At 28.3% G+C, this 14794-nt stretch overlaps 1 protein-coding gene across 2 annotated transcripts; it reads left to right on the forward strand.

Annotated features, from left to right (window-relative positions):
- The first annotated feature begins 20 nt into the window (after positions 1 to 20).
- On the forward strand, positions 21 to 2611 carry LOC103489906 (uncharacterized). Of its 2 annotated transcripts, none has more exons than XM_008449242.3 (6): positions 21 to 434; positions 543 to 661; positions 739 to 927; positions 1707 to 1758; positions 1852 to 2014; positions 2315 to 2611. In XM_008449242.3, exons 1-5 carry the CDS (start codon positions 135 to 137, stop codon positions 1981 to 1983), a joined length of 792 nt encoding a protein of 263 aa, XP_008447464.1. In that variant the 5' UTR covers positions 21 to 134; the 3' UTR covers positions 1984 to 2014; positions 2315 to 2611. The 2 variants fall into 2 exon arrangements, with proteins under 2 accessions (XP_008447464.1, XP_008447465.1); XM_008449243.3 differs by having other exon boundaries at positions 24 to 434; positions 2248 to 2611.
- Positions 2612 to 14794: the final 12183 nt, after the last annotated feature.

A 14794-nucleotide genomic window follows, 5' to 3' on the forward strand; every position in this document is an offset into this window, starting at 1 on the left:
TTGAAAACCTCAATTAAATTTCATCTCGAGACTCCATGGTCACTCAATGGAAGTCATAAATCCATACACATTTGGCCTTGTCAACCCTCTAATTTCCAATATGAGTTCTTGTGGATCACAACAAATCAAGAAAAATGCAATCAATCTTTGCATTAGGCTTCTCCCACTCTCTCCAATTTCCCCATTCCCATTCCCATTCCTATTTTCACTCCAACTCCAGAATTTCTCTGCAAAAACCTCACTGCACCAGCCATGGAAGCAACAAGTCCAGACCAACCCTCTCTCTTAGAACCACTTGGCCTTCCATCTCCATCTCCCTCTTCGCCTCTGGCTTTCTCTTAGGCCCTCTTCTCGATGGACTCCATTCTCGCGTCAATCTCGTCGTTTATCGAACAGGATCCATCCACATCGGCCCTCTCCACACTAACATCTGGGTAACATTTTTTAATCTCCATTCTAGAACCCTAATGGTTCCCGGAACTTTTTCTTTTTTTTCCTTTCCATAGGGCACTTGATGATTGAATCTGAATGAATGCTGTTAGGTTCCTTTCTTGCTGGGATTGTTTTACTGTACAGTTGGTTTGATTCAACTCTACTTAGATGAGAAATTTTCGCCAAAACAATCACAGGGGAGCTTGCGGAAAACGGTGGCTTCCTTAATGTGAGTGTTCTTTTTCATTGGATTTCTTTGAAGAAAGTGTTGCTTGTTTGATTCATATGTATGTATTGTTTGACCAGAGCACTGGGCTTGTTTATTGAATTGAGTGCTGAAATGTACAAAGCTGGAGTGGCCGATAATATTGAGGCGTATGCATTGTTTGCTGGGGCTGAGTTTATATGGGCGTTGCTTGATAGTTCTTTGCTTGGATTCTCACTGGCTTGTGTTCTTGGCCTTGGTTGCCCTCTGGCTGAGATTCCCATTATGAAGTATGTGAACCTCATCCTTTTCAATTCATATACTAATAGATTATCATAGGTATTGGTTGATTGTATTATTTTAGTCCTCGAGCTCTCTCATGTGATGATCTGTAGGCAGAATTTAGTTCCCTTGTGCTAGAAGTTTAGTTATTAGCGAGAAACAGTTGCAGAAGTTAGTTCTCTAATGTTCCTATACTAGTAGTTTATGATAGGTATGGGTATTGGTTTGTTTAAATTTTAAATCATAATTATAGATTTTCGTTGTTGTACATTCTTATGTGATGATTCCTATGCAGAAGTTAGTTCCCTAATGTTAGAAGTTTAGTTGTTGGTGAGACATAGGAATGAGTTTATACTTGGACATATATTTGAGTTTGGAGAGTGGTTTATCTAATCTACCTTATTCACTTGGCCTAACCTCAAATACACAAGTTGGTAATTGATGAGATTGTAAATGATAATTTGAATGTCAAGAATTTAGGCTCTATTTCCTAACTATTTATTTTTTATTTTTTGATTTTTCAAAGATTTAAGTATATAAACACTATTTCCACGAAGATTGAAACTTCATGGGACTTTTATAAAAAGAACATTCAACCATTTGCAACTAACATGTTTAGGTACCGCGGATTTTACCATAGAAACCAATTATAGTTCACTCAAGTCAGTTTACGGAAAATCAGTGAGGTGTTCAACTGACAATTGATTCGCAAACGAAAATTTCCACTTGGATTCTGTTCTTTTGCTAACACAATGCTACTCTACTTCTTGATGTAATGCTTGTGCAGGTTCTTCCATCTTTGGGAATATCCCAAAGCCAACATAGAGATATTTGGTGAAGTAAGTGATGAAAATCAAAGACCAGAAAGTGATGGGAAAGTGCAAGAATTCTTTCCAAGATTTTTTTCTTAAGCTTGCATTTGTGTAATACAGGGGATAATCAGCTGGACGGTCACTTGCTATTTTGTGTACACTCCATTCTTGATTAATCTATCAAGATGGCTCAAGTCCGTGGTGGATGCTGATGCTGCTGCTGCTGCTGTAAATGAAGATGGATCTGGATAGCCAAATAGATGGGAAGGATGGAACTGGAAAGGTACACTTGCCTTTATAACCTTTTTGATTTTTTACTTATAAACACTGCTATTCATAAATCTCTTTGCTTTATATACCGTACCGTCTCTTTTGTAGTTTTCAAAATTCAGATTCAGTTTTATAATATATGGTATAAAATGGAACATAAATTTAAGTAACGTGATACGGAACAAAATGTTGTCAAAGGAAACTTAAATAATTGATTTTGATTCTTATTTATCATTGTTTGTTTAGAAAATTTTTACACTTTTAAAAGATGGCGTTTGGTTACAAGTTGGAATCTCTGGATGCTCATTTCCAGGTAGGATCTTGCCTCTAGCGGGGGGGATAAACGAGAAGGGAGTAGGAGAAAATTTTTTCTTTGTAGTAAACATTAATCATTCTCATCTCTACCCACCTCTTTATTAATTTATTGTTATTATTGTGTTTTGTATGTGTATATATATAGTTCCAAGATTGATTGTTTAGGGACCAGGATAATATGTATGTTCTAATTACATGGTCAAACATTTACCCCACTTGGGAACCTTGTATTTAAAATCATAACTGATTGTTTTTCCCAAAACTATTTCAATATCAAAATGATCGGATTGGTCGAGATTTGAGTTTATTAAAAACATTTCTTTAGTTTTACGCTCAAGTTTTTGCATCTGTTGTTTCTTCCCACTTATCCTATCTAATTGAGCATAAACCTTATCTACACAAACAAAATAAAGATAAATCAATCAATAAGAAAAAGTTGGAATCTAAAATATCTGAAAACAATATTGGGTCATATTAAAGTTTTTTTTCTCTCTTAATTATTCTTTGTTATAGAAAAATCCTATTTGTGACAACGGTGAGGAGAAGGTGAGTATTATTGTTCTTAATGAAATCTCGAAATTGGAGAAGGATGGAGAGATAGTGACATAGGGTTGAGACCAAAAGAAAACAGAATAAAAGGAAAACCTATCGCGTATGGAGGATTTTTCTTATCTACAATGCAATTTAAATTGTTTTTCTTTTGGGAAAAAAACTAAAAATAAGATGGGTAGTTTCTTCTTCTTTTTTTCCTTTTTTTTTTTTTTAATTTTACAATATATACCTATAAAGTAATTTCTATTTTTAGTTAAAGGTTATATACCTTTTTTTTTCCATTTGTGCACAGAAAACTTAACAAAACTATTTATGGTCAGGTTAGTAAATTTTTAAATATTTCAGATTTATCCTTTCATCTTTTTATTCTCCTTCGTGTTATTTCATCTTTTTTTTCTTCCGATTTTGTTCTTCTTCTTTTCTCTGTGATTTCTTTTTATCGTTTTTCTTCTTTTTCTCTTCTTTATTTCACTGTGATTTTTTTCCATCGTCTTTCTTCTTTTATTTTTTTTTATGTGTTTACATTTGGTAACTAAATTTAAACGAATGTGTATAAGACTGTAGAACAAAATAGCAAAATCTAAAAGATCGTATGTAAAGAATTTTGAAAAAAATAATTTGGATTGGAGTAGACAAATGTAAATGATTGTGTATCAAAAGAATTTAAAAAATCGTGTACCAAATTTTTAAAAAAGAATCATTTAGATTTTGGCCAAATTTAAATGATTCATTTTTTAAATTTTAGTACACGATTTTTTAAATTAAACGATATAAAAAAATTAAACGATGGAATTAAAAAGATAAATTGTAGTTATATCTAAACCATCGCATATAAATTAGTTATATCTAAACAATCACGTTGCGTATAAATTATAATCATATTTAAACGACCGCCTTACAGCCATATCTAAACGATAATGTATAAATTATAGTCATATCTAAACGATCGCGTATATATTAAATTATATCTAAACGATTGCCTATAAATCGCAAATATATTACGCACGTGTTATTGACGGTGTGGTTGGCGAAGCATTTTTGATATTTTATATGGTGGGTTTTTGGGTTTTTTTCGTTTTTTAAATTATTCTATATAGTGGAAATATTTGATCGTTTTTTTATATTTTTTAAAAGACCCCAAATGTACAAATTCCAAACGTAAATACGATTTTAAAATCATTTCCATCATTTTAAATATTTGAATTTGAAATAATTTATATACAAATTTATTGCCAAAAAAGTATTAAATTATATATATGTATATTTTGATAAGTAATTATTTGTGTTTTTCTTCAAATATATTAAAACTTTAAAATCTATCAATAGACAGTTCACCTTCTATTTGAAAGCAACCCCAATTACCACCGGCATTTTTAATTAACTAACTAGGATAAATGTAATTAGGGTAGCACTAATTGTAATAGATTACTTAACGTCTTTTAATAGCAAGCAATTATTTTTTGGAATTAGTTTTTATTATATTATTAATCGTTAACATGATTCTAAAATGATTTTCCTTATTAACTATTATTATTAACGAGATTCAAAGATTAAAAAAAATACACTAATTAAAATTCCAGATTTTTCCCTCTTTTTCTTACATTAATTATTGTATATTACATTTCTTCATGTTATTTAGTTGAAAATTAATTGATTCAAATTAAATTTATAACTAGTGATATTGAACTTTACTTGCATAAAATCAAATGATTGATTGTTATAAATAAATAACACTATGCCCATTTTATTAATTTTATTGATAAAAACATAGTAAATTGATGTGATTAAGAATGTTTATTAAAAATATTAATTCGTTAATTTTAGTATTAATTTAATAAAAAATAGAATAATTATTTTAAATTACAAAATTGTTGAAAATATTTTCAAATATAATAAAATTTCAGTGTCTTTTAAATACACATCTATCTATCAGTAATTTATCAATCGTAAATATTTTGATTTATTTACTCTTAATTTGGGGGAACAACTCTAAAAATGATATCTTTTTAGGATTCAGTATTTAACATAGTATAAATATACTTATAAATTATCCAATTAAGTTGGTTTCTTTTTTATTATGAAATGATATGAAGTTGCCCATATTAATTTTATAAAATAGTTGCAAAGGTAATATTTTTATGTATGACCAAACACACAAATATTTATGCTTTAACAAGCTTATTCCAAATACATTGATTTTTTCTTAGAAAAAAAAGTATACAATATAATTTTCTAAACACTATTCTACTTTTTGTTTAATACATAATTATTCTAAAAAATAACTCACATCAATTATTTTAAAAGCATCAATAAATTTCTAAACATAACTACAAAGCAAAAGAATAGAGATTATTTTAGGCCTTCATGAAAACATAATTAATAAAGTAGTTTATATACACAGAAGGTTGAAATAACCAATCCAACTTTATTCACATCACCAAAGCAAACTGCATAACTATTTAATTTAAAGGCCCAACCAAGTTAGGTTAATAATATGCAAAGAAACAGTACATTATTTTACTCAACTTTTCCTCATGTCATCTTCTTTGATGTGTCGACCAAATTACACATTAATAAAATTAAAGCAATAGGATGGGGCAATAAATAATAACATTTTCTGCTGGTACAACCAATTTTTTCATACACACAAAAAACTAGTGGCTATTCAATTCTCTTCATTGCCTCTCTTTTTGCTCACTTTACTTTGTTTTAATTATATGTGGATCATATGTTTAACTTTTTTTTTTTTTTTGGCCTAAAATACAAAAAAGAGAAGAAAAAAAGCACCATTGTTATTTATCATTTTAAAAGATAAATTGATTGGTTACAAGATTATAAATCTATGTTTGTGTAGAAATAACTTTGTTAAAACGTTGGACGAAAATGGAAATGTATGGCAATGACTTGTGTAAATTGAGACTCGATCATTTCCATTGAATAATGTAAAAGTTAAGCTAACTTTTTGGTTAGGTTTTTAAGTCATGCCTCAATTTTCATCTAACATTTTGACGAGACTTCATTCGACGTTTTAATATTATATAAAATACGTGTTTATTGTCACAGTTTTAGATTGTAGCAAGATTGAAAAGGACTATCCAACGATTTAAAATCTTTGGGAAATTAGAAGAAAAAAGGACAAAAGTTATAATTGGTAAACTATATTGGTGTTTCAAAATGTTGGAAGACAAACAAGCATCTTTAACCTCATGAATAAGGAATCAGTTGCATCAATATCTCATTTAATTGCAACAATAATTGACATCATTGAACTTTTGCAACTTATTGAACCTGTTTTTTTTTTTAAAAAAAAGAAATATATCTATAAAAGATCAATAATAATACTCGAAGAATAAAGTATTTTTAAATAAATGAGATAGGTTAAGAGCACGTTTATAATCCAATTTATTATTATTATTACTCTCTTTGATCTTAATTTTTTTAGGTTACAAAGAATCCTCCATTTTAGAGGTGGAGGGATGGGATCTCACTTCTTGAAATTTGTCGTCAATTTTCTTAATAAAAAGGTGTTGAATGTGTATCGTAATCCGAGTTTCTCTTTGTACTTGGATACCTCATGATGATCGGTTAATTATTTGTACTTGATCTTACGATGTAGATTTTTTTAATTGTATAAAATATATAATAAAGTCTAATTAGAGTACCAAATCTTATCCAAGAGACTCCTTCTACCTTCATGGCATTCTACGATTTTTTTTTCTCCGAACTTTTATATTGTAATGGTTGTAGTGGAGGTAATAGTCAGTTTGATTTTCTTCTGTAACCCTAGGAATCGCAAACTGAATCGAGACAATTAAATCAATGTTCAATAAAAGATAGAATCAATAATTTTAGTTTAGTTTGTTTTATCTTTTATATCTTACGTTTATTCGTTTGTAGAGATAGTTGAAAATATAACATTTGAATTCAAAATATGAGCACTTCCTCTTGAAAAAATCCTAACACATGAATTACAATCAAATAAAAAAATTGGTCGCAAAGTGTGTAACATTGAGTGAACAAGATAATTAATATGAATCTCGATATTGTCTTTTATCTATTTATTTATTTTCCTTTCCTTTTCTTCTTCTTGCATTGTGAATGAATTCTCAAATCTCAAACCTTAAAATGCTGCCTGGCAATTGGTCCCTCAGCAATAATAACTCACCTTTGATTGTATCCTTCTATTAATATATGTATATATATACCATATCAATAACAATACAAAGTTATATATACTTATCTCCTTCATTGAAAATGTTTGACAAAGCAAAAGGGCTCTCAACACTACAAAAAAAGCAGCAATGGTATTTCTAAATAGTTTAGCAAATGATGGTAATTAATTCACTGTAATTCCAGAGTAGTTCTTCAAGCAGCTGCGATACAAGAAAATCAAGTTATTGCAACGATTAATTTATTTAATATATAGCTAGTAGTCATTTTTATTTTTTAATTCGTATGCATTTCGTTGACGTTAGAATTGATCAGATTTCATAGAGAAATATTATAGCAAAAAATGTTCAGTTAAAAGGTTAAAAAGTAAAAAAAGAAGTTGGAAAAAGTAGTTTTTTTTAAGGTTAGTTTTATAATAAGATGAAAACTTTTTTAGATCAAGGATAGCAATTTTTCAAAATTTTTATTAAAATTTGTGACTTTTTGCTTTTTATTATCATTATTATTATTATTTTGAATTAGTGAATCATTGTAAGTATCATAAGTACTAGAATAGATAAGGAAAATGGTATATTTATGTAAGACTATGGGTTCTAATTCGAAAAATTAGAAGTTTACGATGAAAACGTAAAAAATGAGTTTTTCTCTAAAAGAAATACCAATTAGAGATCAATACTATAAAAAAAATAATGTTCAAATTTGACAACATAAAATTTATATATCATCAAATTTTATTTAATTATTTGGACATACAGACAGACGTACAGAAATTATAATATTTTACTTTTTAATCGATTATATATAATTCTTTACAAAGTTTTCATTATTTCAATTAAGAGTATATGATACAGACAAAAATGGAACTATTTAATACATATATATAGATAGATATGACAATACACATACATACATACTTGATTCAAATTGTTAAATAAGAAAGTGTTTAGTGTAAAAATAGACAAGAGTGTTGGGTCACAACAGAACTTCAATTTTGATGTTCACTCTCTTCCCCTTTGAAAGTGAGCTAACAAAACAATATGAAATGGTCCACTTTCTAGATGTGTTGCTTTGATTTTGACGACCGTCATCTATTCCATTGTCAAACAACTGCATCTAATGATAATTGAAATATATACATGCAAATTTATTGTAAACAGTAAAATTAATGAAATTATATATTTATAAAATAAAGTAAAGTTTTAAGAATTTATCAATAATAGATATTTACGAACTTCAATCAATATTTATCGATGCATTTACACGTATGTATGTGTATATATATATTGTTATATTTTGTTGCTCCGATTTCTTTTATTTATTTATTTGGTTAGCTATTTATTTATTCAAATTAACCGAAAATTATGTGGTTTTGGTTTTTGTTTGGATTCTGCCATTTATTTTGAGTACGTGCTCTAATGTGTAGGGTTGTATGGTTGATGGTGCATGTTCTTTGACGACATTGTGCGGTTGGTACTAAAGATTGCTCATAGAGATCTCGGGAGTATCTTTGGAACCTCGGTGAGTCAATGATATAAAAGGTCTTACTTCTATCTTGGAAAGTGCTTAATAAAGAAGTGGATATAGCGCTTTCCGAAAGACAAGAAAAACCTGATAGTCTCTGTTACATGGTGATGTCTCATTTAGGGAGAGCTTGCTTTGGTATTCATGAGACAAGTTCAAAGTAGAACAATCCAAAGAGAGTTAAAACTGTAAAACCTGGATCGATAGTGTACGTGATCATTTAATATCTTGATGATGTTAGTGTAGACGACTAAAATCTCGTAATTATAAAATCATACACACACATATGATCTCTTTGTATGGGTTTAAGACCCTAAACGTAGATGTTGTGACATCAAACTAGGTTATTAATTTTTCTTGTGTTAGATTAAGATTTTTGCTTACCGTTATCCATATTGTTTAGTCACTTGTTAGTTTTACTTCGATTTTTTTTATAAATAAATGGCAAATGCATTTGGCATTAAAATTTTCAAAATTTACTACTTATCTCAACTTTAATTCAAGAATGGGAACTTCTATTTAAAGTTAGTCATATTACAAAATTTTACGTTGAGATAAATTAAATTTTTTATAAAACTTTAAATTTGTCTTATTTCAACCCTTATTTCAACAGGAGCTTTTTCGAAAATATAAGAAAGTAGTATAGAACAATTTTGAAAACAGAAAAAACTCATAGGCCTACCGTGAAAAATATAAAAAATGTTCCGTCAACAACGTGGAAGTAATATATTTGCTACACGGTCGTTTAGATTTGACTATTGTTTGGTATATGATCGTTTAGATTTGACTACAATTTATTTTTTCAATTCTATCATTTAATTTTATTACATGATCGTTTAATTTGGTTATACGATCGTTTAGATTTAGACTCAACTCTAAACAATTTTTTTTTTCAAAATTTGGTACAGGATCGTTTAGATTTGGCTAAACGATTTTTTTTTATTCTTTTGGTACACGATTGATTATTTTTTTTACACGATCGTTTAAATTTGTTTACACAATCGTTTATTTTTTAAAGATTCTTTAGTATACGATCGTTTAGATTTGATTAAACAATTTTTTTAATTCTTTTGATACACGATCGTTTAGATTTGTCTACACGATATTTTTTTTTTCACAATCGTTTACATTTGACTACTCCAATCTAAATGATTTTTTCCAAGATTCTTTATACACGATCTTTTAGATTTAGTTACCCAAATTTAAACAACGTAAAAAAGAAGAGAAAAAGAAGATTCTTTATACACGATTTGTTAGATTTTGCTATTTTTTGTATATAGTCGTTTAGATTTGGTTACTCAAATTTAACCAAATCTAAATGACGTAAAAAAAAAAGAAAAGAAGAAAGACATAAATCGCAGTGGAAAAAAGAAGAGGAAAAGAAGAAAAACGGAAGGGCAAATCTATAATATTTAAAAAATAACTAATTTCATGGACTTCGTTAGACGGGCCATAAATAATTTGGTATTTTGTTACATTTATGAAAATTAACCTTTAATTTAAATCAAACTCATTTACTAAATAGATTATTTTGGATACGTCAAAATGAGCTAAAAAAAATTTTCAAAAAAATTGTCTCAACTTTTTTTTTTTTCAAAATTCATCCATCCATATACATGCATAAATGTTGAAAAATGGGCATTTGTTGAATGAGAAATTTTGGACTAATCAGAAATTGTCATATCATTTACTAAATTAATGACGAAAAAATACAAATAATTGAATTTAGAACTAATTAAAAGTTATGTGTCCCACGTTGAAATTGAAGACATAAATTGACCAAGTTATTTATTGTTTTCGTTCTGACCATTGGATCAAGTTAATCATTTTTTATTTATTTGGGTTAAAGTCCAAATAAGCAAAAAAAGGTTTAATTTAACCAAAGTGCTAAATATGACCCAAATATATATGGTTGGGCTATGAAACATAAACCAACCTCATAAAAATCTATCAGAGAACTCTATAAATAGAGAGAATTATCCCTAACTCATCAAATCAATATAAATACAACATTAACACAAGTTCAACTTCATGAATTAAATTTCTCTGAAAATCTCGCGTAAACATACCTATAATTATTTATTATTATTTTAAATAACTATATAACATTTTAAATATGAAAAATAATTTTTAAAAATTCTCTTATACGCCTTCTTTTAAAAATATTTTTCTAATTTTAAATCTCAGATAATTATTTAAAAGAATTAGTTCAAAAATATTTTAATTAAGTTTATTATAAAAATTTATAAACCAAAGAAGTACCTCTCAAGAAAAACTCATGGAACTTCATTTATTTTTAAAAATTTAAGGATAAAAATAAAATTTTAGAAGTTTTTTTCTTTTTTTATTTTTGTTTTATCCAAGTGTAGGTGGTTTTCTCAAACTTTAGAAATAACAAGATAATTTGTTTCTTTACTTTTTAAGATAAATAACATGTAAAAGAATGGTTCAAACTTGTAACTATTATTATTATAGTAAATGTGTTAATATATAAGACATGGGCACACTCTTCTTGGCCATAAATTTAATGTACAAAGGACAGGTAGCATGTAGTAGCAAAATGTCCCAACATATGACTTTGATAACTTTTATCAAATTCATACATCTTCCTCTTTTTTCAATTCTATTTCTCTCAACTAAAAGTTGCATCCTCTTAAATTCAAATTGACTTTTTTTTTCTCCATCCTCAATTTAGTTATATATATAAAAAAGATCCAACAAAATCGACTCCCAAAATATTCTTTTTTGAAAATATGAACTTAAAGCGTGGAAAGAGAAACTAAACTCTAACTTAGAGAGTACTATATCAGTTCAGCTAAACTCATGTTTTTAAGAGATTATCTCATATATTTAATGATTTTTATATTTATCAAAACAAAATTTGTAATTTCAATATCTACTAATCACTTTTATTAATTGAATTAATCTTTCACGAGTCTATCTCATCTTAATAGTTATTTTTCTATCTTCATATATCATACTTCAAAAAAAAATCTGTTCTCAATAAAAAAAAAAGGGAAAAAGAAAACCTCTATTCCTGCAAAGTTATGTATCCTTAGGCTGAGTACATTTACATGTTTTAGATATGCTTTTACACTATACATAATACAAGATTTTTCTTTGATATTGGTTGGATTTCATGAATATATGTGTATATGTACCTATATTATATATCATGGTAATTGAGATGTACTTGAATTTATTTTTAAATAATACTTCCATATAGAAAAGAAGACAACTACTTTTGTAACTTCATTCTTAAAGGAGTGTTGTGTATATTATATTACATGCTTTATTATATGATTTGTGAGTGGTTGTGATGTAACTTTCGTCATCTCATTATGATAAGCTGACCTTTGTATTTATGTAAATAATGTGTCCTATCCTTCATTGAAAAGATCAGAAATGAATAATATACTCGCAAACAAACAACTAATGCCTTCTAACTATCTCTCTTTATGTTTCAAGTTAAATATGGCTTTCTTCATTATTTTTGAAATGTGGCAAATTCATCTACCTGTGATTATATCAGAATCTTTCATTCTACCAATACTAAGATCCGATGCATTATATTACCTTCAATGTGACTCTCACTCCAAGTTAATAAATATCATTTTCAATACTCTACTACAAACGTATATTTATACTAATCATAAAAACTATGTCGATTATCATCTCCAATACTTCCGTTATTTGTTCACTCAACAATTTATATATTCTTCTTTGGAAGTAAAATTTTCACATCATCGACAAAAACAAATATTTGATTCCTACAACATCACATTTAAATATTTCTTTTTTAAAGTAATAGATCTCTTAAATGTTTAGGTCAATATAGTAAAAAGACGATAAAGGTAATGATTCTCAATCACGTCAAAGATCTCACACCAAGGAAAGAAGTAACATCAACCTATTAAAAATAAATTCATCATAGTCAACAAAAACGATATAATTAAGATGTTGTCAACGTTGTAGTAAGACGTAGGCTATACAAATATTAAATTGTTCGATTTCAATATTAGAACAAGTTTTTCAATGATAATGGAATAGGACCCTCTAGTAATACTAAAAAATGTGAAGCATAACAAAAGATAGAAAAACCCACAAAGGTAGAAAAATGTGAAAGAGATAAAGTTATTATTATTATTTTTTTTTTTTTAATTTTCTTTAACACTTGGGTATATATAAATTAATATCACTATCATACTCATTATTCCACCTCCAAGTAGGCCATCCTCAAGATGAATGTTGTTAATGCAATGCAACGATTAGTACCAATTAGATCCAGAGATAGATGGTATGTTGTTAATGGGTCCATATACTGTTTTAACATTGTAGTCTTTTTTATTCCTTTTCCAAAAGATGTTTAACCCTTATTAGACCTAAATACATTAATTGATTGTACTTCAAGCTTTCAACCATTGTATAATAATTACAATACATATTTTATACAATAATAGTGTTAAAGACGTTAAATTGTTACTTAAATTAACCATCAACGAGTAATCAAACTATAAGATAAGTATCGTCATGAAGACAATATTATTCACTTTGTACAAGCCATAAATTAGACTATTAGTTATTGTCTCTTGATCGGGTGGAACTTTTAAATACTTGCTTTCAACTCAATTCAATATAATTGAGAAAGAAAAAAAAAAGAAGAATGACGAGAACTCTCTGCATTGAAATGGATACTCCATAAAGAAGAAACAAATTGATAAATTTAGACTTAACAAACTGAAAAACTCTAGAAAATAAAAATATCAAATCAAATGAATACAAAATCAAACACTTGTGTCTTCGATTTGATTCCGTCCTCAGTGAAAACAAGGATTCCATGCCTCGTACCCATAGGGGACCCAAACCTCGTAGGGCGGGATTTTTGGCATCCCTACTACTTTCTAATATGATTTACTTTTTAATATCGCTAATAAAATATTTTAATGGTGTTTGGGACATTGACTCGAGTTGGATCAAAATTCAACTTAGTCTTTTACCCCAACTTTACAAATTAATGTTAAATAATTCAGTTCTAGTGTTTACTCTTGAAGTTTGTATATTTATGAAGGGACTCCATCATCCCCTATCACTCTTTGCCTCTCTTCCATTGTTTCTAATGACTCCACTCACTGATTACCACTAAGATGGCCAACTCCATTGACAATCATTGTAGATGACATGTTGATCTAATGACTACATATATAACGATCAAATCCGACACGCAACTTCATCGATAATGATTGTACCCAAAAATGTGCTATCTGACTCCGCTTAATTCAAGCTCGTTCCTTAATTTTACGTTCTTATTTTGTTATTTTATAGATTTCAAACAATTTGAAGATAGAATTCGGGTTTGATGTCGATTTGGAGCTTAATTGGATAAAAAGGAAGCCTTGAAGCCGAAACGTGAAGAAAAAAGCCATTTGTTGCGCCATAAAGCAACATCGTACGAATTCGTGAAAATCCCATGATGTTCCAATATCTCGAACTCAGGGTGTGCTTGCGTTGGTTAGTTAATGTTGAGGCGTTGTCCCTATCACCATAGTACCATTGCATTTTCTTGAATAGTTCATTTGCCGCCTAAGGTAAAGGGGATCAATTTTTCCAACCGGTCATTACACGAATTCTCTCAAATTTTCTCTACTTCTTAGTTCTGTCCTTGCACTCTATCATCTTCCCATTGCTTGATACGTCAAGAATGAGCTAAGATATAATTTCCTAGTTTTTTAATTTTTAGAGATCTCCATTTATTTTATTGAATATGTGAGAGTTTGAATTGAATTTTGTATTGTTATTGATTTGATTTTGATTTAAATGATCATATTCATATTTATATTGACGAACACGTGTGGGCTATGTGATTTAAGTTTTGATTTGTTGTGCAATTCTTTATCGTAGGAAACACGCAAATTATAATAAGCAATGAGTTAATTTAGCTTGTTAAGTAGTTGGAATTAGAATTGTTCTAATCAACTTTGAATCGAACCAAATTGGTAGTTTAATTAGACGCTTGAAAATTAAGCTTTCGACCTTACATGGGTCTCATTCTTAATGCAATTAGTTCATATTGAATCATCTTAAACTAATTAGATGCTTAGGATAATTTAATTAACTTCTTTAATTAAATTAGTTAGGGTTGAAGACAACTTAATTTAGTTAGAATAGCTCCACGATCAAATTTATTAGATTGGGAGAGATTGACATAACCCAATATAGGTCCTCTTTAATTGATTCA

The sequence above is a fragment of the Cucumis melo genome, chromosome 4 (genome assembly GCF_025177605.1).
Source record: "Cucumis melo cultivar AY chromosome 4, USDA_Cmelo_AY_1.0, whole genome shotgun sequence".
NCBI classification, from domain to species: Eukaryota; Viridiplantae; Streptophyta; class Magnoliopsida; order Cucurbitales; family Cucurbitaceae; genus Cucumis; species Cucumis melo.

Excerpts from the sequence above, each read along its gene's own strand:
- LOC103489906 (XM_008449242.3), top strand. The coding sequence starts at position 135 with ATGCAATCAATCTTTGCATTAGGCTTCTCCCACTCTCTCCAATTTCCC. Across the intron at positions 662-738 it reads AAAACGGTGGCTTCCTTAAT|AGCACTGGGCTTGTTTATTG; the intron begins GTGAGTGTTCTT and ends TTGTTTGACCAG. Across the intron at positions 1,759-1,851 it reads ACATAGAGATATTTGGTGAA|GGGATAATCAGCTGGACGGT; the intron begins GTAAGTGATGAA and ends TGTGTAATACAG.